The 23,115-nt window shown below is 54.6% G+C and overlaps 1 protein-coding gene across 8 annotated transcripts in view; it reads right to left on the bottom strand.

Annotated features, from left to right (window-relative positions):
- Window positions 1-23,115, bottom strand: part of PIK3R5 (phosphoinositide-3-kinase regulatory subunit 5) — a 65,985-nt gene that overhangs the window by 2,385 nt on the left and 40,485 nt on the right. For 7 of the 8 annotated variants that reach the window (XM_028124920.2, XM_028124922.2, XM_088027974.1 and 4 more), the window contains 16 exons: window positions 20,950-21,065; window positions 17,503-17,603; window positions 15,174-15,242; window positions 14,285-14,423; window positions 6,716-6,785; window positions 4,684-4,858; window positions 4,007-4,160; window positions 3,674-3,757; window positions 2,666-3,401; window positions 2,390-2,552; window positions 1,969-2,076; window positions 1,375-1,503; window positions 1,172-1,265; window positions 985-1,061; window positions 224-317; window positions 61-143 (listed from right to left, as the gene is read on the bottom strand). In XM_028124920.2, coding sequence (XP_027980721.1) covers window positions 61-143; window positions 224-317; window positions 985-1,061; window positions 1,172-1,265; window positions 1,375-1,503; window positions 1,969-2,076; window positions 2,390-2,552; window positions 2,666-3,401; window positions 3,674-3,757; window positions 4,007-4,160; window positions 4,684-4,858; window positions 6,716-6,785; window positions 14,285-14,423; window positions 15,174-15,242; window positions 17,503-17,603; window positions 20,950-21,052 — 2,379 coding nt within the window. In that variant the 5' untranslated portion in view covers window positions 21,053-21,065. The remainder of the gene's footprint in view (window positions 1-60; window positions 144-223; window positions 318-984; window positions 1,062-1,171; window positions 1,266-1,374; window positions 1,504-1,968; window positions 2,077-2,389; window positions 2,553-2,665; window positions 3,402-3,673; window positions 3,758-4,006; window positions 4,161-4,683; window positions 4,859-6,715; window positions 6,786-14,284; window positions 14,424-15,173; window positions 15,243-17,502; window positions 17,604-20,949; window positions 21,066-23,115) is intronic. The other variant, XM_028124925.2, reaches the window with a different exon arrangement.

Below are 23,115 nucleotides of genomic sequence, written 5' to 3'. Positions count from 1 at the left end.
CCTCTCCTCCTGCGCCAGGGTCTCCGGAAGGCACCACGGCAGAGAGGGGCACATCCTTACCTGGTTGAAGCCCTTCTTGGACTTGGGGTTCTGCCTTTTCACCACCTCTGTCAGGTTTAGCGTCAGGGCCTCCATGCTGGAGTCTGAGGGGCAGGGGCGGCTCAGGCCAGGCTCTGAGGGGCGGCACCGCCCTGTCGCGCCCCCCCCCCCCGCGCCCCCTCACCTAGCTCCTCCTGCTTCCGGCAGGCCTTGCTGAGATTGACAGAGGTGCACACCTTCTCCATGTTACTCCAGCGGCTTCGTCCACTGATGGCCCCCTGCAAACGCAGCCAGACCCTCTCAGCCGGAGGACTCCGGGGCCCACCAGCCACAGGGAGCTGCCTGCAGTCGGCGCCCCCGGGGAAGCTCTCACCCGCCTGCTTCTGCACCGAGAGCCCTCAGACTCCCCATCCCCTATAGACCTTGATGACTACCGGGAGGAGCGGGAGGAGCGGGAGGAGGGGAGGAGCGTTAGGTCGCTGGCCTGGTCCATGGATCTGAGGGCAGGAGAGCTGGGAGCACCCGCGCCCTCTGGTGGGCTCATGGGCGCCCCTCCCACCCTCCGGCCCCCCAGATCCTCCCTTTCCCTTCCGAAGCGGCCCCACCTCCCATGCACCCAGCCAGGCACGCCAGCTCCCTGGACGCTGGGCTCTCCCTCACTGTGCCTCTGGACCCCTCACCCTCAGCCCTGCAGCCAGGCCCTAACACTTCACGGGAGCCGCTGAGCACATCCAGCTGGGGGGAGAGCACACCGGGCGGGGCGGGGGGGGGCTTTGGAGGCCAAAGGGGAGAAGGATGTCCACTCCTTCCCCTTCTGTCCAGGGAAGCCTGCTGCAGCCTCCCAGCTGAAAGACTGGGGCCCGGGCACATGGGGGCGCTGACTCTGGGTGAGGATGGGTCAGGAGCGGGCCCCAGAGGGACAGGGGCCCCAGGCAGCAGCCTCACCTTGCTGTAAATAATCTGTAGTGTTAGAGGGACGGCCTCGCGGTCACCATCGATGCCCAGACGCTTGCTGCCAGGACCTGGGCCGCCCGGGACAGACTGTCACTCCCTCTCGTTTCCGGTACCCCTCCCAGACCCCAGGGCCCCCACCTCCCAGGCCCGTCTCCCCCGGGGCTCAGGCAGCACCCACCCGAAGCCTTGATGGCACGTGTGGCGGCAGAGTGACCCAGCTCCAGGGAGTGGATGAAGATCTCTTTCATCTTCTCCCCGGTGATGAAAGTCAGCTGCAGAGGGCAAGGGCCGGCGTCAGTGGGGACCTCCCGGAGGGGGCCCCCCACCCGGGGCTGCTGGCTGCAGGGGTGGGGGGGGTGCCCGCAGTCTGATAGACCTTACCTCTGTCTGATAGACCTGCAGCAGCACCGGCCGGGCCGCGAAGCGACAGTAATAGAGGAGCATGTCCGCCAGGATGGGCAGCTGGGCTGAGGAGCCGTCCAGGGGCCGGGATTCCGCCTTCAGAGACTGCTGAGGGTGGGCGCCAGAGCCCGGTCAGAGGCACCGGTGGCCAGTGAGCGAGCGAGCAAGCGAGGGAGCAAGGGAACGTGAGGGCAGGAGACACGGACACACACACGTGCGGAGACAGAGGCAGACAGCCAGGCAAGGGGGTGGTGGGATCAAAGCAGGTCACAGAATGGTCGGGGGACAACCCACAGCCCAGCCTCCAGAGCCCCCGCACCAGCCACCAGGGCCACCACGGAGGGCCCTGGCCGAGCTGGACAAAGCCAGAGGAAGTGAGGAAGGGGGCTGAAGCCTAAGGTCCCCCGGAGCCTGCTGGGACCCGCCCTGACACTGCCCTCAATTTGGGCTCAGTCGCGCTTCTCACCCCGGTCCTCCCTGGAGGCCTCAAGCTGGATCCCCCGAAACCAGGGCCTCCGAGCAGCACTGTGCGACTGCAGTCAGTGCCCCCCGCCCCCCTTGGGGGCCACTCACCTGGCACAGGACTTCGGGGGGCAGGTGCATGAGGCCCAGCACGTTGCGCTCATACCAGGGGTCGAGCATGCCGAGGTAGTGGGAGATGTCATTGGTGCTCTCCAGCTCCTGGGGCAAGGGGTGAGAATCATTCCAGCCCCCCCGCCCCGGGGGCCACAGATGGCATCTGCCAGCCCCAACCATAGCTCCTCCCAGCCCTGAGAGAAATCTGCGAATCTGTAGTCTGTGTCACCCAGCAAGGTGCCGCCCCCACGTGCAGGGCAGGAGCTGCTCCCCGGAGCGAGGCTCAAGCGGGAGAAGGCACCCCCCCTAGAAACGGTGGCTGCTCTTGGCAACTTCTCACCAGCCCCCGTCGGGTCACTGGACCTGCAGGTGCCCACTCTGCGCCCCTACTGCATGTGGCCCGGGGCTGGGGACATACCGCAGGGCTGGGGTGCCTCGGGGAGTCTGTGGGGGGTGAGGGCGTCTGGCTGGCAGGGGGGCGGCAGGCACTGGAGCCGGTCCCCTGGCCTCGCTTCACAGGCACGTAGAAGAACTGAAGCTTGAAGAACCGTGTGAGGAGCGGGTGGTTGTTCTCCAGCTGCCTGGTAAAGAAGAAGGCGAGGAGAGGAGCGTGGTCCCTCGCGGACCCTCAGCCCCCCCCCCCCGCCCCCCGCCCCGCCCCGGGCAGAGCGAGGCCCCCTGGTCCAGCTCCTACCGCAGATTGCTGTAGGCCCGAGCCACCTTCCCCGAAATCCGATCGGAGCCGAAGACCACGACGCGTAGTGTGGATGCCTTGGGGTCCTCGTCTCCGCTCAGGAAGGGCCGGCGGCGCTGGTGCCTCGAGGCGGGGGCCAGGAGCCAGCTGGGCAGCTGGGCGCTGAGCTTGGGCTGGGGCAGGGAGCGCGAGCGCTGGGCCCGCGCGGGGGGCGGTGGCGGCGGCGGCGGCAGGCCGTCCAGGGGGCTGCAGAGGCTCCCCGCCCGCCGCAGCGGCAGGCCCAAGCCCGAGCCCCCCTCCAGGCCCCGGGAGTCCCTCCGCAGCACCAGCTGGCTGGTGCTCTTAAAGAGTTTATAGATCCTGTTGAACTTCTGCCCGGGCCTGCGGTGGCCCCGGTGCTCCCGGCCGCCCGGCCTCTTGGGCCACTCGGGGGAGCCCTCCTCGCTGTCCTCCACGTAGCCGCTGTCCACGCCGTCCGAGAGGCCCGAGACGAAGGAGGTCAGCAGCTGGCAGGAGAGGGCGGGCCCCGAGGCCTGGGACGAGGCGAGGGACAGGTCGGAGTCGTGGAAGACCGCCGAGCTGGTGGAGAGCAGTGAGTCCCTCTGGGCACAAAGCCCGTGGGTTTCCAAGTCTTCTTCTTCCTCCTCCTCCTCCTCCTCCTCCTCCTCTTCATCGTCCCCCAGGATCCCTGGCTGCAGCAGCTCCTGTTCCTTGAGCAGGATTTCCTGCAGGATGTCTGCAGGGAAGCCAGGGGAGGCACCGTCTGGGCGTTTGGGTCCTTGAAACCCCTCTTGCACGCCCTCGGGAGGGGCGACAGGCTCAGACCGGCCCCGGAGGGAGGAAGAGGGCGGAAGGAGGTGAAGGGCAGCCCAGGACCGGCCCCTGCTCTGCTTGGAGCCTGCCCAGGCGGCAGGGGGGGCAGGACCAGGAAAAAGCCCCCCCCCTCACCCCCCACCCCGGGGGGGGGGTGAGGGGTGGGCGCCATGAGGGCCCCAGCTGACTGCTTACCGAAGCTGTCCTGGTTCCAGCTGTACGTGTGACACCTGGCGACAGGGATGGGGATGGTGCGGAGCTGGCCAGGTTTGGCAGTGTCTGCAAGAACAGGGGGACAGGGGGTGAGGGCTGGAAGGGGCTCAAGGAAGAGACCAGCGCTGGCCACACACCTGGACGGGGCCGGGGCCGAGTGGGAAGCCGGCCAGCCTCTTTCCGCCCTCGGGGGTGGTGGAGCACCCAGATGACGAGAGCCTGGGTCCCCCGCGGGCGGAGTGGGGCAGAACCATTGGCCAACTTGGACTGCTCACCACCTGGGGAAAATGCGCCATGCTCTCCCAAGAGCCTCACCTAACACGCCGGGGAAGCCAGCTTTCTCTCCCACCGCCTGCAGCCTGGTCCTGAGCCACTGCCGGGCCTCGGCTGCGTCCCCGATGCCAGAAGCCAGCTCCTGAGCTTCCGCAGTCTCCGTGAAGATGTCTTCGAGCTCAGCCAGGCTCTTGGACTGAAAGCCCAGGAGGAGACGGGCTTGCCCCTCCGAACCAAGGCTCGGCTGCCCAACTTCTCGAGCTCCTAGGGTCTTCCCGATGGCGGCCGTGGCCCATCTCCTCCCCTGCCTTGGCACCCACCACCCCCCACGCCTGGCTGGGGCCTCCCCGGGCCCCTCTTCTCAGGAAGTGGTCACAAGAGAAAGGCCCAGAGCCAGGACACTGCCGAGTTGGGGGAGGGTCCTTCACAGCTCCCCACTATGTCCCAGACAGGGGAGGGGGCTGTCCAGGGCCACACAGCTGACCCGTCACAGAGCTAGGACTAGAAGTCAGGTCTTCCAGCTTCCCTCTACAGCCTGTTCCCAGCCCACCCAGCCCATGCCATCCTCGGAGGCTCGTGCCCAGCCCCCTGCCCAGGCTGCCACCCACCTCCGTCGGGGCCCAGTGTCACCAAAGCCTCTCAGTGTAGCCAGCCCTCCAGCCACTGCCCTGCCACGTCAGCCACAGTGATGCTAAGGCCCCAGGGCCCCAGGCACGTACCTGCAGCCTGCCGTGCAGCCCTGGGAGGTCACAGTGGGCCCCGAAGGTGGCCTGGAAGGCGTGCAGGAGCAGGGTGGTGTAGGCACTGTGGGGCGAGTGTCCGGGCGTGCTCAGCTTATTGGCCACAGCGAGGAACTCAGCCTGCACCTCCACTGGGTTCAGCAACAGCACGGTGCTGGGGGCACAGAGGGCAGGCTCTGGGGGGTGTGGACAGCGCAGCCCCTCACATCCGGCCCTGGCGGAGCTGCTAAGCCCCAACCCCCCTGGCGGCTGAGGCCAGGGGAGAGGCAGGGGGCTGGCTCAAGGGCCCCAGGTCCAAGTGCAAAGCTTATGGTCTACTCCTGAGTATTTCTCAGCCAGTGTTTTCAAAGGGCCTTTTGAAAGTGGGGCTTCATTTTTACAAAAAGAATTTCACCTTATTTTTATATCAACATTTTTCCTACATGTGGTTGGAATGGACGAAGGAGGACTCAAGAGGACTGCCCTCTCAGCGGAGGTGACTTGGAGCTAGGGGCTCATTTTGCAGTGGGGAGGGAGCCGGGCAGCCACACACCTGCATGCAGGCTGGCCTGGAAGTTCAGGCTAGGTGTCAAGGCTGCCTGTGAGTCTGCAGCTCACAAGGGACCCCTTTTCTAACTCCCGAAAGCCATCACCCCAGCTAGCTTGCACGGGGCTGGGAGGGGAGTGTGTGCCCAGCCTCCCCCACCGCCGCCTCTCCCCTCCTGGACCCTGAGCTCCCTCTCCAGGCCGGCCTTGACGTTCTGTTCATCATGGAAAACTTCAGACACAGACCCAAATGTTCAAAGAATCGTGAACCCCCCAGGGTGTCAATGGCTCAGTTAACAGTTAGCCACACGTGACTGTTCTCACTTCACCCACATCAGCCCTCCGTCGCTGTGTTTTCTCGAAGTGTGTTGGAGACATCACAATATCCCAGCTGTAGAGACTTCGGTTTGAGCTGCTTGCACTGCCCCCCACCGCCCCCCCCCACCCCCGCCCCCGCCCAGGCTCCGTGCAGAGACGCATGGTGAGGGCGGCCCTCCTGTCCTGTCTCTGCGGATGGCTGCCCCGGGTCAGGGCCCCCCAGACGGGACCGGGCTCTGTCAGAGTCCCCATCCTTTAGGGGGGAAAACAAATGTTGATTTCTCTATTTGTCAGAAAAAGGGGACAGGCTTGCACAAGCCGTCCCTGCCCGAGCCACTCTCCTCCACTGAGTACTTGCTCACTCCTTCCACGTACGTGTGCTGAGCTCCACTGTGTGCAGGACGCGACCAGTCAGGCGCACGCCCTCCCCCCGCATGCTTTCTCGGCACGCGTGTTCTCACCTAAAACTCATTTCAGTTCTGTGTGCGTGTGCGCTTGTGCATATATGAACGTAGGCTTTCATATAAAATGCATCGTTTAGGGGTGCTTGGCTGGCTTAGGTGGTGGAGCATGCCGCTCTTGATCTCGGGGTCGTGAGTTCGAGCCCCACAGAACTCGGGCATAGAGATTACGTAAAATAAATAAATAAATAAAAATAAAATAACGTGCATTTTTTACTGTAGGTCCTCATCGAAAAAAGGTTGGAAAATGCTATTTCAGTAACAGGCAGAAAGACATCATAGAAAGCATGTGGGCTTTTGAGTAAGACTGAGGCTTAAATCCTGGCTCAGACGCTTACTAGCTGTATGACCATCATGAAGTAATACTTGGCCTCTCTGACCTCCAGTTTCCCCATCTGAAAAGTGGGGGCAAAGTGAGGTCATGTGTGCCCAGGACTCGGCATGATCAGTGCAGGTGGTTTTCAACGTTTGTTGTTTAAGTTTCAGAGCCATTTAGAACTCGGAGGAAAACCCCTCAGCCCAGAGAAACAACCTTACGTACAAAGCATCACCAACTATTCCAAGGCGTTCCTGGTCCTCTCGAAGACTGTTTGTTGGTGGCTGGGGCGGGGGGGCGGGGGGGGTACAGTGTTGAAGGGAAAACCAGATGCATGGGGCTGGGAGGGGGGACGTGTGGGGATGGGGGAACCCCCCTCAAGAACACTCACACGGTGGAGCTGCGGTGACTTCTAATGGGCAGGCCCTGCTCGGCCCTCACCAGTCGCTGGTAGGTGATTCCTGTTGCCAAAACAAACGAGAGTTGGTGGGTTTATCTGCAACTTCAGCAGTCATGGCCTTGGGCCTCCCAGTGGCCCGGCACCGGCCAGCGAGTCTGCTCCCCCCTGGCCCCCCACGATGAGGCTCAGGCCCCGTGCAGCTCTGCTCCCCACAGACGGTGGGTGCAGCACCCGAGGCTTTAGGGTGGCCAGCCTGCGGCTGCCCAGGGGTTCCCTGACCCTCTCTCGGCTCCCCCGAGGGTGTGCGGGCCCCCAGCTCAGTCTCCTCCAGCCCTGTGAGCCTCTGCCCAGCTTCCCACTGGCTCTCGGGGCAGCTCGCCCTCCCTGCTGCTGTCCCTCCCAGGCTGAGCCCTGCCTCTGCCCCCAGTAAAAAAGTTAACCTTATGTCTATTTTGATAGGAAAGTCCCTGAAACTGGCTACCGCTATCGGGACCTGGGACGCCACCTGGTGGCCACTCAAGTGCATCACAGAGGCGAGCTCCCCTCCGCGCCCCCTTCAAGTCCCCCCGGGAAATGCTGTCGTGCAGACTTCGCTTGCTCAGTCTTCTCCTGACCCTCCTGCCTGTGGGATGGCTTCCAGCTCTGCAGAGCCACCAGCTCCGGGGGGGAGTGAAGCGAGACCTTCCCCCGCCCCCCGCTCCTTCACTGCCCTGCCCACGGTCACCCCGACAGGACCAGTCCTGCTCTGCCACACCACTCTTCCTGGTGGGCCACATGCAGCAGAAACTTGTGGGCATCCACCCAACACCCATCCTCCTTCTTTACCAAAGGGACCCTGGGCACAGGGCAATAGGTGACATTTCTCAACCTCCCTTGCAGGGGTTGGGTGGGGCTTCTGGAATACCCTTTCTGCAACCCCCGCTTTCCTACTTCCTGTTAACTGGAATAGGGCCATGATAGCTGGAGCTCCTGCAGCCATTAGACCACGAAGTGGCATCAAGAACGATGTTTCCTGCTAAGGATGGTGGAGCAGAATAAAAGGAAAGAGCTGGTTTAGAATGTTAGTGGGAGCCCTGTGCCAACCGTGGACGGCCTTCCACTGGATTTTTTTTTTTTTTTTAATAGAAGGAAAAAAATAAACCCTTATGCGTTTCCACCAGCGTTACACTGGGCGGGTTTCTGTTATGGGCAGCCAGCTTACTTCTGATTCATCGCACCCTGTGATTTCCGGAACAGCGGCTCCCCACCCCTTTCCCTACATCTCCCCCTGTGACTCCGTGATACAAGAAACATGTTATGTGGTCGTAAGGTCCTCTTTGAGTTCCAGGATCCTATCAGGGTCCCACACTGCATGGACTTATTTCTCCTTAGCCTCCTCCACCCATAACGCTTCCTCAGTCTGTCCCAGTCTTCCGTGATCTTGACCCAAGTGTCCTGATTGGTTCCTGTAGAATGTTCCTCGATTTGGGGTGTCTCCTGTCACCCCAGGATTGGCGTGAGGCAAGAATCTTTGACAAGAATACCAGAGAAGTGATGTTATGTCCCTCCTAACTACTGTTTTTCAATCATAAAAATCTCTTTCACTGATATTGTGCCATCAAATACTCAAATTTTTAAAAGTTTTCTGTGTTTTTTTTTTTTTTTTTTTTTTGGACAGACCACTTTTGGTCAATGATAATTAAGACTTTGAAAGGTAGGGAGTAGATTTCAATTATAATGTTTTCCCCTGCCAGTTGCATCCCTCACTTTGGGTTCTTATCAAAGTGGGACTTGCAACTGGCATCCGAAATGGCTGTAGTCTATGGGACTGAGCTCTTAACCCGTGGGGTCTGCGTTAACTCTGGGTAGCCAGTGTCAGAACTGAGCCGGGTATTGGGACACTCAGGTGGTGTCTGGAGAGCTGGAGAATTCGTGGTTGTCTGGGGTTGGGGGGAACCCATGCATTTGGTGTGAGAGTGTTCTTTGAGGAAAACCCCTACCTGCTAGTCAATGATGCTTGACTTTCCTTCAATGGATCTACACCTTTTATTCCATAATCAGAGACAAGAAAAGTATGAAATGCAAATGTCTCTGGTCACAAATGTCCCGAGAGAAACTTATGGCCACTGAAAATTATTCAGAATTCACCTGCCACCAGTTGATGGGCCAAAGTGACCGAATCTAGGTTTGTACCTGCTTCGACACAAGGTCGAAGGGTCGAAGGCACCAAGTGAAAGGAAAAGCGGCTGAGATTGCCCAGAGAGGAACGTGCTTACAAAATAGCAGCTGGGACAGCCCCGGGTTTTCCCATCACACACAACTCCCGGCCTATGCCTCCTGGCAGAAAGAGCTTTATGCAAATGTGAGAATAGGTTTCTGGAGTCAAAGGACATGGCTTTTGGGGATCAAGCAGACATAGACTCAGGGGTAGAGCTCTTGTCAGCTCTATCAGCGTGGCCAAGCTACCTACCTGTCTAGCCTTCAGGTTCATCCTCTGGAAGATGGGACAAAACTATGTACCCAAGGGGGTATTCTGAGGACAGAGGAGACCCACCCTTAGCAGCGGTCAATGCATGGGAAGCCCATGGGAGATGCAAACATCAGCATCATCATCACCATCATCACCACAAATTACAGTCCTACTTTTGACAGGGAGGCTCAGAGAGCTTATATAGCCTGCCCAAGGTCATCAGCTAGGAAGTGACAAAGCAGAGGTCATACCAAGGCCCGTGTTCCCTCTCTCACACCTGGCTCCATAGCGTGGGCAAGACACGTTAAACTTCCCTGAGTCTCGGTTTTCGCATGCATGAAATGGGAGGAATATTGCTTTTCCCTCTGCCCAGAGGGGCCGAGGTCTGGGCAGAATGCAATCAGTGTGTGCTTTGGAAACTGTCCTGTGGCTCACGGATGATGCTCACTGTCGCCCCTCACGATTACGGATCTGTTCTTTGCAGGCAAGTATTGTGGTCTACACAGCCATGTGGGGGCTTGGAGCAAATACTCAACAGACATGTGAGCTGAACCCGAGAGGGCTGTGGTGGGCGGGAGCAGGCAGCACTGACCTGAGGCTTCCTGCCACCCCCAGATGAGAGGCGGAGGGAGCCACACTACAGGGGTGGAGTCAGGAAGAAGGGGGAGGCCCGAATGCTTGATAACCTGCCCACTTCCTCTGCCCACCCAGCCACATCAAAGCGGGATAAACTGTTTCGCTCGTCGCTATGGCAGCTGGCTCCCTAAGGCTCCACGGGTGGAAGGCCTGCCTCCCCAGGTCCCTTGTCAAGACCCGTGTCTTCGCTACCACTGCCCAATCCACCAGCGACGCGAAACCCATGGAGGCCAGCATTAACCCTCACAGTGCTCCGGCAGGGAGGTGTTGCTATGCTAACATTTTACGGATGAGGAAGAAAAGCTCGTATAAGTGAAATAAAGGTCTGCCACCCTACCATGGCCTCATACCAAGTACTGGTAACCACTACGTGATTCAACCTCGGCTTCCCCTCCGAGGGCTCATTCCGTGGCCTCCATTCCAGCCTCCACCCCGTTGCCTCCCTCAGCAGGGAGAACCGGGAATGGGGACACTCTGCAAAGAGGCAAAAACATTCGCCCGTGCGGTAACAAAAGCTCGCTACGGCCCTTTCTAACAAGCCCACTTTGGGATCATGTAGGAAAGGGTAATTTAGCTTAATTTACCAGTCGGCCCTGACGAGGGCTGAGGTTCTGCGGAGTGAGAGGTGAACCGAAGGGTGTGAGAGGATTGAAGGGATTTTTGTTCGGTCGAAAAGCGCACCCCACAGGTTATGGCGTTACCCGCCTCTACGATATTAACTCATTTCGTATCTAATTCTGCAATCTTACTCTGGCTTATCGAGAAACTTCTCTCAGGCTCTCATACCCTCCTTTAAACCAGCTCTGCCATCTCGCGGGTTCCGTCGGTAATGAGCTCAGCGTCTTTGGCGAAGGCTCACTATGCGTTTGTTCGTCCGGGTGAGGGTGGGTTTTTTTTTAACTGTTTGAAAATGACTGATGTGCAAAAGGGTCCGTGATTTCCTATTTCGGTTCTGCTTTTCCTGGAAGAGGACGAGTTCCTAGCACAGGCAGTCTCTCCACACGGGTGTTGGCCTTCTCCATCACCAGGACATCGGAGGTGTCACAAGGTCCCCCGGGCAATGTCGAGGGGAAGGCGCTCAGCAGCGAGTGACCGGGCTTCCCAGGGTCCTCTGCTCTGAGTCCAAGCACCCTCATCCCATCAACGGCTCCCGTTGTTGCTCTGCCTGGCTCTTGCCCCCCAGGCTTGGAACCCCAACGTCCCAGGGTCAGGCCCTCGCCCTCCACGCTCACTGGGCTGCCCAGAACAGAGTCCCTGCGCAGCTGCCCGCGCCCCCAATATCTCAAGGCATAGCGTGCATTCAGCGAAGAAGAGCCCGCTGGTTCTACCTGACACTGGGAGGCGGTCTCCCTGCGTGCAGGTGACAGCTTGCCCCAGCCCTACATCTCCCGCCCCGAACCCATTTCAAAGTAAGAAAGAGTCACTTGGATCTTTGATTAGCCACTGAAGGCCCTGCCAAGGTATCTGCAGTTTGAATCCTTTCTGCCTATACACTACAGAAGGGAAGAAAAGCTTCGCCTTCTTGTTAAAGGAATTCTGGTCACCAGCAAGAAGCCCAGACGCAACGCAGATCCGTTGGTTTGGGGGAGGAGTTGGAAGGAAGGGAATGGAAGAGATTAACCCTGAACTGGCTGGTTCACCTAGCGCGCCTTGCAAAGTTAGACTGGCAAACTGTCTATTCATCACGTGCCTGAGCACCTGTCCTCGCCCAGCACCTTTTCCTCAGGGCCTCCGTGGTTTTTTAAATTCTTGCACCCAGGTCTCTACCACGCGGTGAGATCCCAGGGACGGGTGGGCTTTGGGGCCGGCCAACCCCAACCTGTGCCGCACCCTGCGCCTTTGTAACCGCGGACGGCTGATTGGTTGGGCAGGCAGATCAGCGGATTGGTTGGCAGGAGACGGATAAGCTGATTGGTTGGGAGACGACAGACCCACTGATTGGCTGGGAGGAGACAGCTAGGCCGGCTGTTTGGGGGACACAGCTCAGCTGATTGGCTGGGAGGAGACAAATCAGATGACTGGGGAAGTCAGGAATCCCTGCAAAGGAATTTACACACACAGCTTCAGTCCTGAGCTCTCTAGGGTTCTAGGAATTGTTGGGGAATAAGATTTGGTACTCCGGTCCTGTGTGTGTTCAATGTGTATGATGAGAACCAAGTGCTGTGGGCACTAAACAGGGTCTGGTACCTGTATAAATTTTTAAAAGAGGGGAAAAAAAAAACCCAAAATGAGATTTATAATATACATAGTATTCTGGGGATCTGCTTCTTTTTTTTTTTTTTTAAGGGGACGTTTATTCTTTTTTTTTAAGATTTTATTTATTTATTTGACAGAGAGAGAGAGAGAGCAGGAACACAAGCAGGAGGAGTGGGAGACGGAGAAGCAGGCCTCCCACAGAGCAGGGAGCCCGATGTGGGGCTCGATCCCAGGACCCTGGGATCACGACCCGAGCCGAAGGCAGACGCTTAACGACTGAGCCACCCAGGCGCCCTGGGGACCTCTTCTTAACTCAGCAAGTGACTCGCCATCTTTTGCCCTGGGTACCTCTGTATCTTTATCTTTAATGATTGAATAGCTATATAAAAGCTTTAAATTGTATGCTCTCAAATCTGTCGGCCTTATCTTTTTATCATTTTTGCCTGGGGGAGGGGGTGGCTGTTTGTTATCTCTCCTCTAGGTGGTTCACGGAACCTACTTCTCTTCTATTACATTCATGGTCTCGTTTGCCACACTTCAACCTTTAATCTACCTGAAATTTATTTTATGTTTGAGATAGAACTCTTAATTTTTTTTTTGAGATAGAACTGTAACTCAGTTTTAATGGTCTTTCAACGGTCCTGATACCATTTATCAAATGACTGATTTGATTCATCACTGGTTTCAGGATGCCACTTGGTCATATAACAAATCTTTAGATATTTAGCCTGTTTCTAGCCATTCTATGTTGTTGCATTAACTTATCTATTCTTATGCCAACAGCGCACTATTTTGATACCTATAGTCTTATAGTCACAACCTTCAAAGACCTAGTATGGGAAGTACCCCATTCTTCTCTTGTTAAGAATGCATCAATACATACATGATAAATGCATAAGTAAATGCTACTGGAGAGCATTTATTCTTTCAGACAGACTTTATTTTGGTAAATTTAAAAAGATATGGTTGGTATTTTTTTTATCACAGTTGTATTTATTTCTATAACACCTGCTGTTACTACAATATTGATTCAATCTGACAACACATCTCTTAAATTATTTATCCTTAAATTTGTTTCTCTATGTAGGTAATTCAAATATCTTACTTCTTTTATATGTTTAGTTGCTATTATAGATGGTTCCCCCCCCCCCATCACTAGGTTCCCTTACTGGTTAATGCCATTAGCTACCTGTTTACTAGCTCTGTCAGTTCTTTGGGTGATTCTCTTAGTCTTGACAGATAAGCAATTGTTTGATCTCTGCATAATTAAAATGTTATCTTCTCGGGGCGCCTGGGTGGCTCAGTCGTTAAGCGCCTGCCTTCGGCTCAGGTCATGATCCCAGGGTCCTGGGATCGACCCCCGCATCGGGCTCCCTGCTCTGCGGGGAAGCCTCCTTCTCCCTCTCCCACTCCCCCTGCTTGTGTTCTCTCTCGCGCTGTGTCTCTCTCTGTTAAATAAATAAATAAAATCTTTAAAAAATAATTAAAATGTTATCTTCTCTGGAAGAAGAAATATTCTTTATTTTTGTCTTTTTGCCTAGGCTAAATACCTATAAGCACAAAGAGGAAGGTTACTGACTTAAATGGAAATGCCTCTAGCATTTCACGGTGGGCTGTTAAGAATACTTCCACGTTTTAATAGTATCCATATATTAGAAGGGTTTTGAATATTAGGAATGGATGTTGAATTTTATCAAATGTGTTAAGGGCATCTATCAGGATGTTTATGTGACATTATTCCTTTGAGCTGCTGACATTGATGAATTACTCTCTCAGGCCACCCTGCAGTAAATCTTACCTACTTAGGTTTTCTCTTGCTCTAGAACAGTTTGCTGGGCCCTCCTATTTATTAGAGCACTTGCAATTTTTCAAGAATTCCTCCTTTCCAGACCCCACGTGTGACAACTTGGCCCCAGGCCCTTGTCCACCCCTGTCATGGCGCCCATCAACCTGTCCATTCCTAGCCCCGGTCACTCCCCTGACCAGAACTGAATCGATCCACATATGCATTTCCCCATTTGCTCCTGAAGCCAAGAGGACAAGCAAGGGCCTCTTGTCAGTATTGTGGGGGCCCCTTTGTCTGACCTGGGCAGTCTCGGAGACCCTTTGGCAAACCAGATCGCAGGCACAGACCATGCAGTGGGGTCTCCTTGCCTGGAACCGCTGCTGAGCTTCCCCTAAGAATTCCTCCTTGAGTTACCGCCTGTGTTCATTTCTGTCAGCCATCGGATCCTTTGTGCACCACGAAGGCCCCACGCGCCTGCCACACCAACACTCACCTGGGGCCTTGAGTTCAGCATCAATGAAGGTGAGCAGCTCCTGGTAGATGCTGCAGTAGGGAACAGGCCAGGTCAGGAACCGGTGGTAGGTTCTGGCTGCTTTGAGAAGGAGATCTGAATCGGGTGGGAAGTGTGGCGTCTGGATGGGAAGGGAGCAGCGAGCAGAGAGGTCTGGGTGAGAGAGAGCTCACTGATATTCCAGAACAGACCCTGCTCCTTCCTGGAATGTGCCACAGAAGGCACTCTGTTCCTGGCAGCAGCTTGTCCCGGGACAAGGTCAGAAAGAACCGGAAGTTACCACTGGGAGCGAGTTACGGATGGGCAAGATGGCACCCGCGGGCCCTTCTACCACAAGGGCCGTGTTTTCACCACACATAATACTCGATACGTAAGAGCGCCTCTCTGAAAAGCTGTCACTGGGGAGGTCAGCCTACTGGTGCCGTTGCTGCCCCTCACTTGGGGGAACGGTCTTCAGGGCCTGAACCACCTGTATTTACATATCCCCACGGGAGGCAAAGGTTTATGCCTGGAAGTGGATGCGCTCCCACGTATGTGCGGTCATTTGGTGCCACCGGTCTGGTGAAGACGGGATGCTCACACCGGGTGAACTGACTCCTGGGGTACAGAATGGGGTGGACCGAAAATCTCTCAGCAGGATCTGCGTCACGCCTCGTGAACAGGCCGTGGACAGCAGGCCCTCCACGGGAACCCGGATGTGCCAGGCAGCATGGCGTCCTGCATGGAGTTCTGGAGGTCTCTCACGGGGGCCGCTCGGAAGCCATCAGAGGGCTGACACCCGTTTCAAGGGTCCCGGCTTGTCTCTGGAGGGGTGAGGCCGCCCCTCCCGGGCCCCTCCTGCCTCCCCCTGCTGGCCCGTGCTGGAACTTACGCAGAGGACAGTGGAGTAGAAGAGCAGGGCCAGGGGGGCGAGAAGGTCATAGGTGCCCTTCTCTTGGACCTGTGGACAGCACAGGAGAGGAACATGAGGCTCATCACAGGTGCAGAACAGAGCAGCGCTTTCTCGTTCTGGCCTTTCTTTTCTTTCTTTCTTACGGGGAAAAGTAATGTAATCACTAGGCAAAAATTTGGGAAATACAAGTTAAAAAAAAAAAAAAAAAAGCACTCACAATATCCCCCCTCCAAAAGCAACCACAGCTGATGTCGCAACGATTCTCCTGACACCATTTTTCCTCTACGTATTTTCCTCTGCAAACGTGTAAAGCACAGTGTGTATATTTTTACGCCTCATGCTTCTTACCTATTATTATTATTATTACAAATGAATTTGTTTTGCTACATCATCTCTAAGCCTGCCTTTTCCCCCTGCTCCTAGTTATGCGGTTCCTTTTTATTTCTGTTATAAATATATATTTTTTAAATTTGTGGTATCTTTTTTTTAAAGATTTTTTTTTTTTTAATTTATCTGAGAGAGAGAGAGAGAGGAAGAGAAAGCATGAGCAGCGGGGAGAGGGAGAAGCGGGCTCCCTGCTGAGCCAGGAACCCAACATGGGGCCCGATCCCAGGACGTTGGGATCATGACTTGAGCCAAAGGCACATGATTAACCGACTGAGCCACCCAGGCACCCCTGTTGCGTATCTTTTAATTTTATAGATTTCTTTTCCTGAAGTCCCAATATTAGAAGTGTTCAGCTTTTTTCCCGTATAAGTTTTTGCTTTGGCATGCAAACATCATGTAAATATTCATATATCTTTTTTCTTCTTTTCTCTGAAGCTTCATTTTCGTAAATGTAAATCTTTAATCCACTTAGAATTCCATCTGCTGTATGGTATGCACTAGGAAACGCACTCTGAATTTTTCCAAATGTTTAGTCAGTTTTCACTAAACCATTTAATAAATCTCACTGATGCAATTTTTTTGTACATTAAAATTTGTTTATGCCGTTGGATAATGCCCATCTTTTTATTACCTGCATAATATTTCCTCTGCTAGACCTCCGTCATTTATTATTAGCTTCATTTTGGACATTTGAGATTATCATCTTCCTGTTTTAAATCTTTTTTGCAATGCACATTACTTGTGCACATTACCTTTTTCCATAATTTGGATTACTTCTCTAGGTTCGAGTTCAAGAAGTGGGATCAGTGGATCAAAGACTATAAACATATTTCTGATCTTTGAAGCTCATTGCCAAGTTGCTTTCCAGAAGGATGGTGCCAATTTTAATATGCCATACATACAAAAGCACGGGTTTCACTCTACCCTTCCTTGTATTGCTCGTTATAATTTTTTTGCTAATTTGCTAGGCAAAGACTGTCTCATATGGTTTTAATTTGCATCTGTTTTATTATAACTGAGGCAACATTTTTTCCATATTTTTTTCCAAGGTCTATGTATTCTCCGGTGCATCATCTCTTTGACCCACCCGCCACACTACATACGCACGTGATTTAGAATTCTTTGGTCAACATGCTAAAGGTCTCAGCCCCTTCTGGAACTTGTGGGCATTGAAGATGCAGAGAAAGCCCCACCATCTGTGTTGTGCTCCACAGGCTCAAACTGAGAATTCTCCTGTCTTTACCCTGAACAGACCACGTGTCCAATACACCTGCTGCCCCATCCCTTCCACAAACCCTCCCCTATTGTTACAAGGTAGTTGATATTTGCGTTTATAAAGTAAATACCCCAAAGTGGTTTAGCTTTTCTGAATTGGTCTGCTTGTGATCAGGGTCTAACAGCACCAGGTAAATGGTGGGCCCCAGAACTGGGACCTTGGGCATCTTGATAAAACAAGACTTTCCAGGGACAGCTGAGACAGTCACATGTCTTCCAACTCAGTCATGTATTTAAAAAAAGAAAGAAAGGGGAAAAAAAAAAAAACCACTTAAGAATTCTTTAAACAAGAGCCAGCATCCTCTGTAGGGATTCCCAGCTGTTCTGGAAGGCCAGCCCAGCTGAGCCTCAAACACACCCCTCTTCTTAGTCATAAAAGCCTATTTACTATGGACCTGCTGTTAGGTCTCAGTTTAATCACTTTTCTCTTCTGTGTCTACTTTTATGGATCTTTTCAAGGAAAGGGATTCGGGAGAGCTTCCTCCTTCCTTTCTAGTCAGAAACCTTCAATCCACAAGCACTGCTGGAACAGAAAAGTCAGGGGTTCCCAGTGCCTTTGCCAAGCCCCACGCCGGGCCAAGCACCCCAGAACCAACACTCCATGGGGACCTTTCCCTTGCGTCTTCGGTCCCTGGCTGGCGCTCACCTCTCGGGTTTTCTGCAGGATCTGCTCCAGGAGGATGAGGAAGTGGCCCGGGTCCCTGCTGACCAGCTCCTGTAGGCTCCAGCAGTTGAGACACAGGCCAGCTGGAAAGGCAGAGAGGCGAGTTCAGCTCAGGTTTGGAGAGCAGCGGGAATCCCCGGGGGGACTGCACGGGGGCGCTCCTTGCTAAAGTACGAGTCTGAGAAAACTCTGGATCCACAGTCATCTCTGTCATGTCTCTTCCACAAATGGTGTTGGGAAAATTGGACAGCCACATGCAGAAGAATGAAACTGGACCATTTCCTTACACCACACACAAAAACAGACTCCAAATGGTTGAAAGACTTAACGTGAGACAGGAGTCCATCAAAATCCTAAAGGAGAACACAGGCAGCAACCTCTTCGACCTCAGCCGCAGCAACTTCTTCCGAGAAACATCACCAAAGGCACGGGAAGCCAGGGCAAAAATGAACTATTGGGATTTCATCAAGATAAAAAGCTTTTGCACAGCAAAAGAAACAGTCCATAAAACCAAAAGACAACTGACAGAATGGGAGAAAATATTTGCAAATGACAGATCAGATAAAGGGCTAGTATCCAAAATCTATAAAGAACTTATCAAACTCAACACCCAAAGAACAAATATTCCAATCAAGAAATGGGCAGAAGACATGAACGGACATTTTTCCAAAGAAGACATCCAAATGGCCAACAGACACATGAAAACAAGTGCTCAACATCGCTCAGCATCAGGGAAATCCAAATCAAAACCTCCATGAGATACCACCTCACACCCGTCAGAATGGCTAAAATTAACAAGTCAGGGAACGACAGATGTTGGCGGGGATGTGGAGAAAGGGGAACCCTCCTACACTGTTGGTGGGAATGCAAGCTGGTGCAACCCCTCTGGAGAACAGTATAGAGGTTCCTCAAACAGTTGAAATTAGAGCTACCATTCGATCCAGCAATTGCACTACTGAGTATTTACCACAAAGATACAAATGTAGGGACCCGAAGGGGTACGTGCACCCCAATGTTTATAGCAGCAATGTCCACAATAGCCAAACTGTGGAAAGAGCCAAGATGTCCATCGACAGATGAATGGATAAAGAAGAGGTGGTATATATACACAATGGAATATTATGCAGCCATCAAAAGGAATGAGATCTTGCCATTTGCAATGACGTGGATGGAACTGGAGGGTCTTATGCTCAGTGAAATAAGTCAATCAGAGAAAGACATGTATCATATGACCTCACTGATATGAGGAATTCTTAATCTCAGGAATAAACTGAGGGTTGCTGGAGTGGTGGGGGGTGGGAGGGATGGGGTGGCTGGGTGATAGACATTGGGGAGGGTATGTGCTATGGTGAGCGCTGTGAATTGTGCAAGACTGTTGAATCACAGATCTGTACTTCTGAAACAAATAACGCAACATATTTTAAGAAAAAAGAAAAAGAAGAAGATAGCAGGAGAGGAAGAATGAAGGGGAGTAAGTCAGAGGGGGAGACGAACCATGAGAGATGATGGGCTCTGAAAAACAAACTGAGGGTTCTAGAGGGGAGGAGGGTGGGGGGATGCGTTAGCCTGGTGATGAGTATCGAAGAGGGCACGTTCTGCGTGGAGCACTGGGTGTTATGAACAAACAATGAATCATGGAACACTACATCAAAAGCTAATGATGTAATATATGGTGATTAACATAACAATAAAAAAATTTAAAAATAAAAAACAGTCATCTCTGTCATGCCTCATCGAAACAAGTGTCTTAGTCCTGCAAGAGACACAGAGATGGGCCGGGAAGCTACGGTTCTTCCACAGCCTCCCCTGCCCCCGGTTTCCCACAGGGGTGCTAGAACCTGCAAGGTGCAGGGAAGGAGGGCAGAGGCAGAAAGTGCTGAAAGGAGAAGAGCCTCGGCTAACGCCCATCCCCCCTCCCCCCTCCCCCCCTCCCCCCTCCCGGAAGCAAGAGCAAGTCTCTCCTGGCCATGGGGCTTCCCAGGACTGCCTGGCACGGGAGCGCAGGGAGGGGGTAAGCTACATCCCTTTATCTTTTGAAAGCCAGAGTGGGCACTTGGTCATTCTGTAACTTCCCCAGACTTCCTTACTGTGTCGGTCTCTGTTTCCCCGCAGTCAGCAAGGGCAAACCCCTAGAAATTAAAGGGGTGGTCATGGGGGCCCGTGTGCGTGTGTGCGCTTGCACGTACTGGAGGTCAGAGCAGTAGGGGCAAGGCGGGAAGGGAACCAGCCGTGAGTTTCATGGAACTTGAGCTCCGCGCGCCTTCAGGTGCACCGGCTCCTTCCAAGGTCGGGGAGACCCTAACAGTATTTTCATGTGGATACGGGGTTTTGTAAAATTGGCCAAAGTCAGACATTTTTGTCTTCTTTTACTTAATGATGCACCCCCCTCCGACTCCATTCTATACGCTTAGGCTCCGTCAAACCCTAGGCAGGAAGCAAACTACCATTTACTGAGCACCTACTGTGTGCCGATAAGGTGCTAGGCTCTTGCATACGCTCTGCCCCACTGAGTCTCCCATCTTCCCTTCAGGAAGTGGCTCCTGTTGTCGCTACTCTCACTTTATGGCCGAGGCAGGTGGGGTTCCTGGGAGGTTAAGTGACTTGTGTGAGGTGATAGCAGCCAGTGAGAGGCAGTTTTAATCTAGATCTGTGTAATCCCAAAGACCAAGGAAAGTCAATCAGAGGAGGTGACACTTGGGCTGAGACCTGGATGAGAAGGAGCCAGCTACATGCTGTTCTGAGGGAAGAGTTCCAGGCAGCAAGTGCAAAGGTCCTGAGGTAGGAGGAACCAGGGAAGGAACCAGGTAAGTTCAAGGAGCAGTGGCTACCTATCTCATGGGATAGTTAGAGAGGCAAGTGAGATATGGGATGCGAACAATCTCAGAAGCATGAGAAATTATTACAAGTAGGCACCAGTCTTCAGAGATGCAATTGCCCCAGCCTGCAGATAAGCCCGTTTCTCAGTCCTGGGAAACAAGGAAGCTTCCCACTCCCTGAAGCTCGGCTGAGATTCTCCCTTGTCCTGCAGGGAAAAAGGAGATGGGGCTCTGGAAGGAACCAGAAACCAACTAAACAGAACTCTGGGGGGAGCCATCTACAAACTCCTAGCTGTTCTTTTGGAGTCAGCAGCTGTGGTTTTTCTAAGCAGGACCGATACCTCTCTTCAAGGAGCTGTGCTTCTGGCACATGCAGAGAAAGCAAGATACAGCCCTGAGGAGGAGGAAGAAGATGTCAGGGGAGGACAGACAGACTGCCACATTCTGACGGGCCACCCTCCATCAGGTGCTGCGCCGAGCACCGGCCCATGGGAGGTCCCACACACGGGCCTGGAACCAGAACCTGTGGGCTTCTGTAAGCACTCCAGTGCTCACTGTAGCCCCCGGGGCTTTCTTGGGCCCCACCAGCCCCACCCCTGCCCCCCAGACCTACCTGACCAGGAGGTGGAGCAGCGGCTGAGGCTGAGCCCGTGTAGGCAGCGCTCCAGGGCATGCTGGATGCGGTCCTCCGTGCACGTCGTGGCCCCTGGCTGCATCCTGAGTCATCGCCTGCAAGGGGACAGACACCAGTCAGCCGGGAGAGCCCCAGGCTAGGGGGAGCAAATGGCCTAGCAGAGCGGACAGCAGAGTCCATGGGTGCCCGCAGCCCAGCTCGGTCAGCCCTGCCGTAGCTCTGTTGCCCAGAGCACAGCATGAAGGTGGGGAGCTCACAGTCACTGCGGCCCAACGGCACAGCGATGCAGGCAGTGAGGGTCAGGGCGGGACGCTGCGAGGTAGACGGGGGCAGTGGCAAGTGTTTTCTGTGTTCCCCCCAGGCCCCAGGGACAGGCAGGGAGAAGGCTGCAGAATCTCAGTTTCCTTTTCTGTAAAATGGGCTTAACAAGGTGCCGACCCTGGAGGACCGCCGGGAAGAACGCCACAGTGGATGGGCCCAGAGTGTTCTCGAGACACGAAAGCCATCCTGCCACAGGCTTTGGCACTCTCCCACTTTCCCGCATTCACCCCTTCCAGGCAGACCCTGTCGCTGGCCCGTCAGGCCAGGCCCTGGAGAGGAGCCAAGGAAGCAGTGGTCCAACTCTGTGGAGCTGGGGACAGACCAGGAAACCACAAGCAGAAGCACGGAGCTCAGAGCTGAGCCATGCAAACGACATGCAAAACTGCAAAATCCAAACAGGGACCCAGCTGCATGACTGGCACCCTCGGCTTGCGGGGGGCCCACGTAGGCAAATCCTCCTACTTCCCTAGCCCGGGAAACATCAGCTCTCTGTGAGCTGTCCAGCGGTCTCCCACCTCAGTGATGTCCCTGCTGGGCCATGCTTCTTGGCGTCAGACATTAACACTGAACAGTTCAATAGACCAAGAAAGAAGTCGTCACAGAAGGTGATGCTGTGAAGACAGATGGTGCTGGGGGCAGGCTAAATGGGGAGCCCACACTAGGTTGTCAGGAAGCCTCCCCAAAGGGACCTGGAAGCTGGACGAAGTGAGGGGAAGAACACTCCAGAAAGAAGAGACAGCATGTGCAAAAGTCTGGGTGCAGGGACGAGCCCGCCCAGGACTGAGACACTGGAACAGAAGGCCAGGTCCCCCACCTCCCGGCTGTTGAGGTGGCAGACTGAACTCAGAAAAACCTCTCACTGGGGATTCAGGCCCGTGCATGCTGGGTGTTTCCATGAGCAGCATCCGGCAGCCCAGAGATGTCCCTGGGCCCTTCCAGGGCAACTTTCCCGGTACACCTTTGGGCCTTTTGTCTGTGGGCTCCTCCACGGGTAGCCCAGGCAATGAGTCCGATGCCACTGAGCCAGACGGGGCAGATTCCAAGCTTTCCGGTCCCCGCCTCGCCTGCCATGGGTGTGCATCCTGGGAACGGGCCCTTGTGATGAGGCCTCAGCCTTCTGCCTCCAGTGGAGCCCCAATACAAGACTCTCTCCAGCTTAGTCCTACCCAGACTCAGGGCTACCAGGATCCGTTGCAGGAGCTTGAAGCTCAGGCACCTTCAAAAGGATGACTTTGGGGCATGGATGGCTGGCCCGGATGGCATCAACGGATCCTCTGCCCCACAGGCCGATTTCTTCCCGTGAGCCCCAGGGTGGCTTCTTGGAGGGAGCTCAGATGTTGCCCACCCAGCCCTGCCTCAAGTCCTTCATTTCACAGTCCTTCATTGTAGGGAGGGGGGCAGGTGAGAACTAGCCACAGAAGCTGGACCGCAGCTGTTTTGCTGATACTTGGCCCTGGAGGGCTGGTGGGGGGCGGAGGAGGGGAGGTTAGCAGTAGGAGGCTGATGGGTGGGTCACCTTTGGGGAGTCGGATGGAGAGATGGGTCATCTGTGGCACAGAGAAGCTAGACGACTTGCCCAAGGCCACACAGCGAAGAGGTGGCAAAGCCAGGAGAGGAACCCAGGGAGTCTGGTCCTGGCCACTACAGGGCGCTCTCAGTACAGTCAAGATGCCAGTTACCAGAAGAAAAAGAAAACCAATTTGTGTTCATACCCCCCCAAATGGAGACTCAATTAGCTGTGACATGATCTTACTTTAAAAGACCTACCTTCCCAGCTGCTAGGGATCTTGAGCCCCCCATGTCGGTCTACACTAGCCGCCCACC

This window comes from Eumetopias jubatus, unplaced genomic scaffold (genome assembly GCF_037043125.1).
Source record: "Eumetopias jubatus isolate StellerSeaLion01/CBP00866 unplaced genomic scaffold, mEumJub1_p1.0 scaffold_10, whole genome shotgun sequence".
In the NCBI taxonomy this organism is placed as follows: domain Eukaryota; kingdom Metazoa; phylum Chordata; class Mammalia; order Carnivora; family Otariidae; genus Eumetopias; species Eumetopias jubatus.
This window is presented reverse-complemented; position numbering and strand designations above follow the sequence as displayed.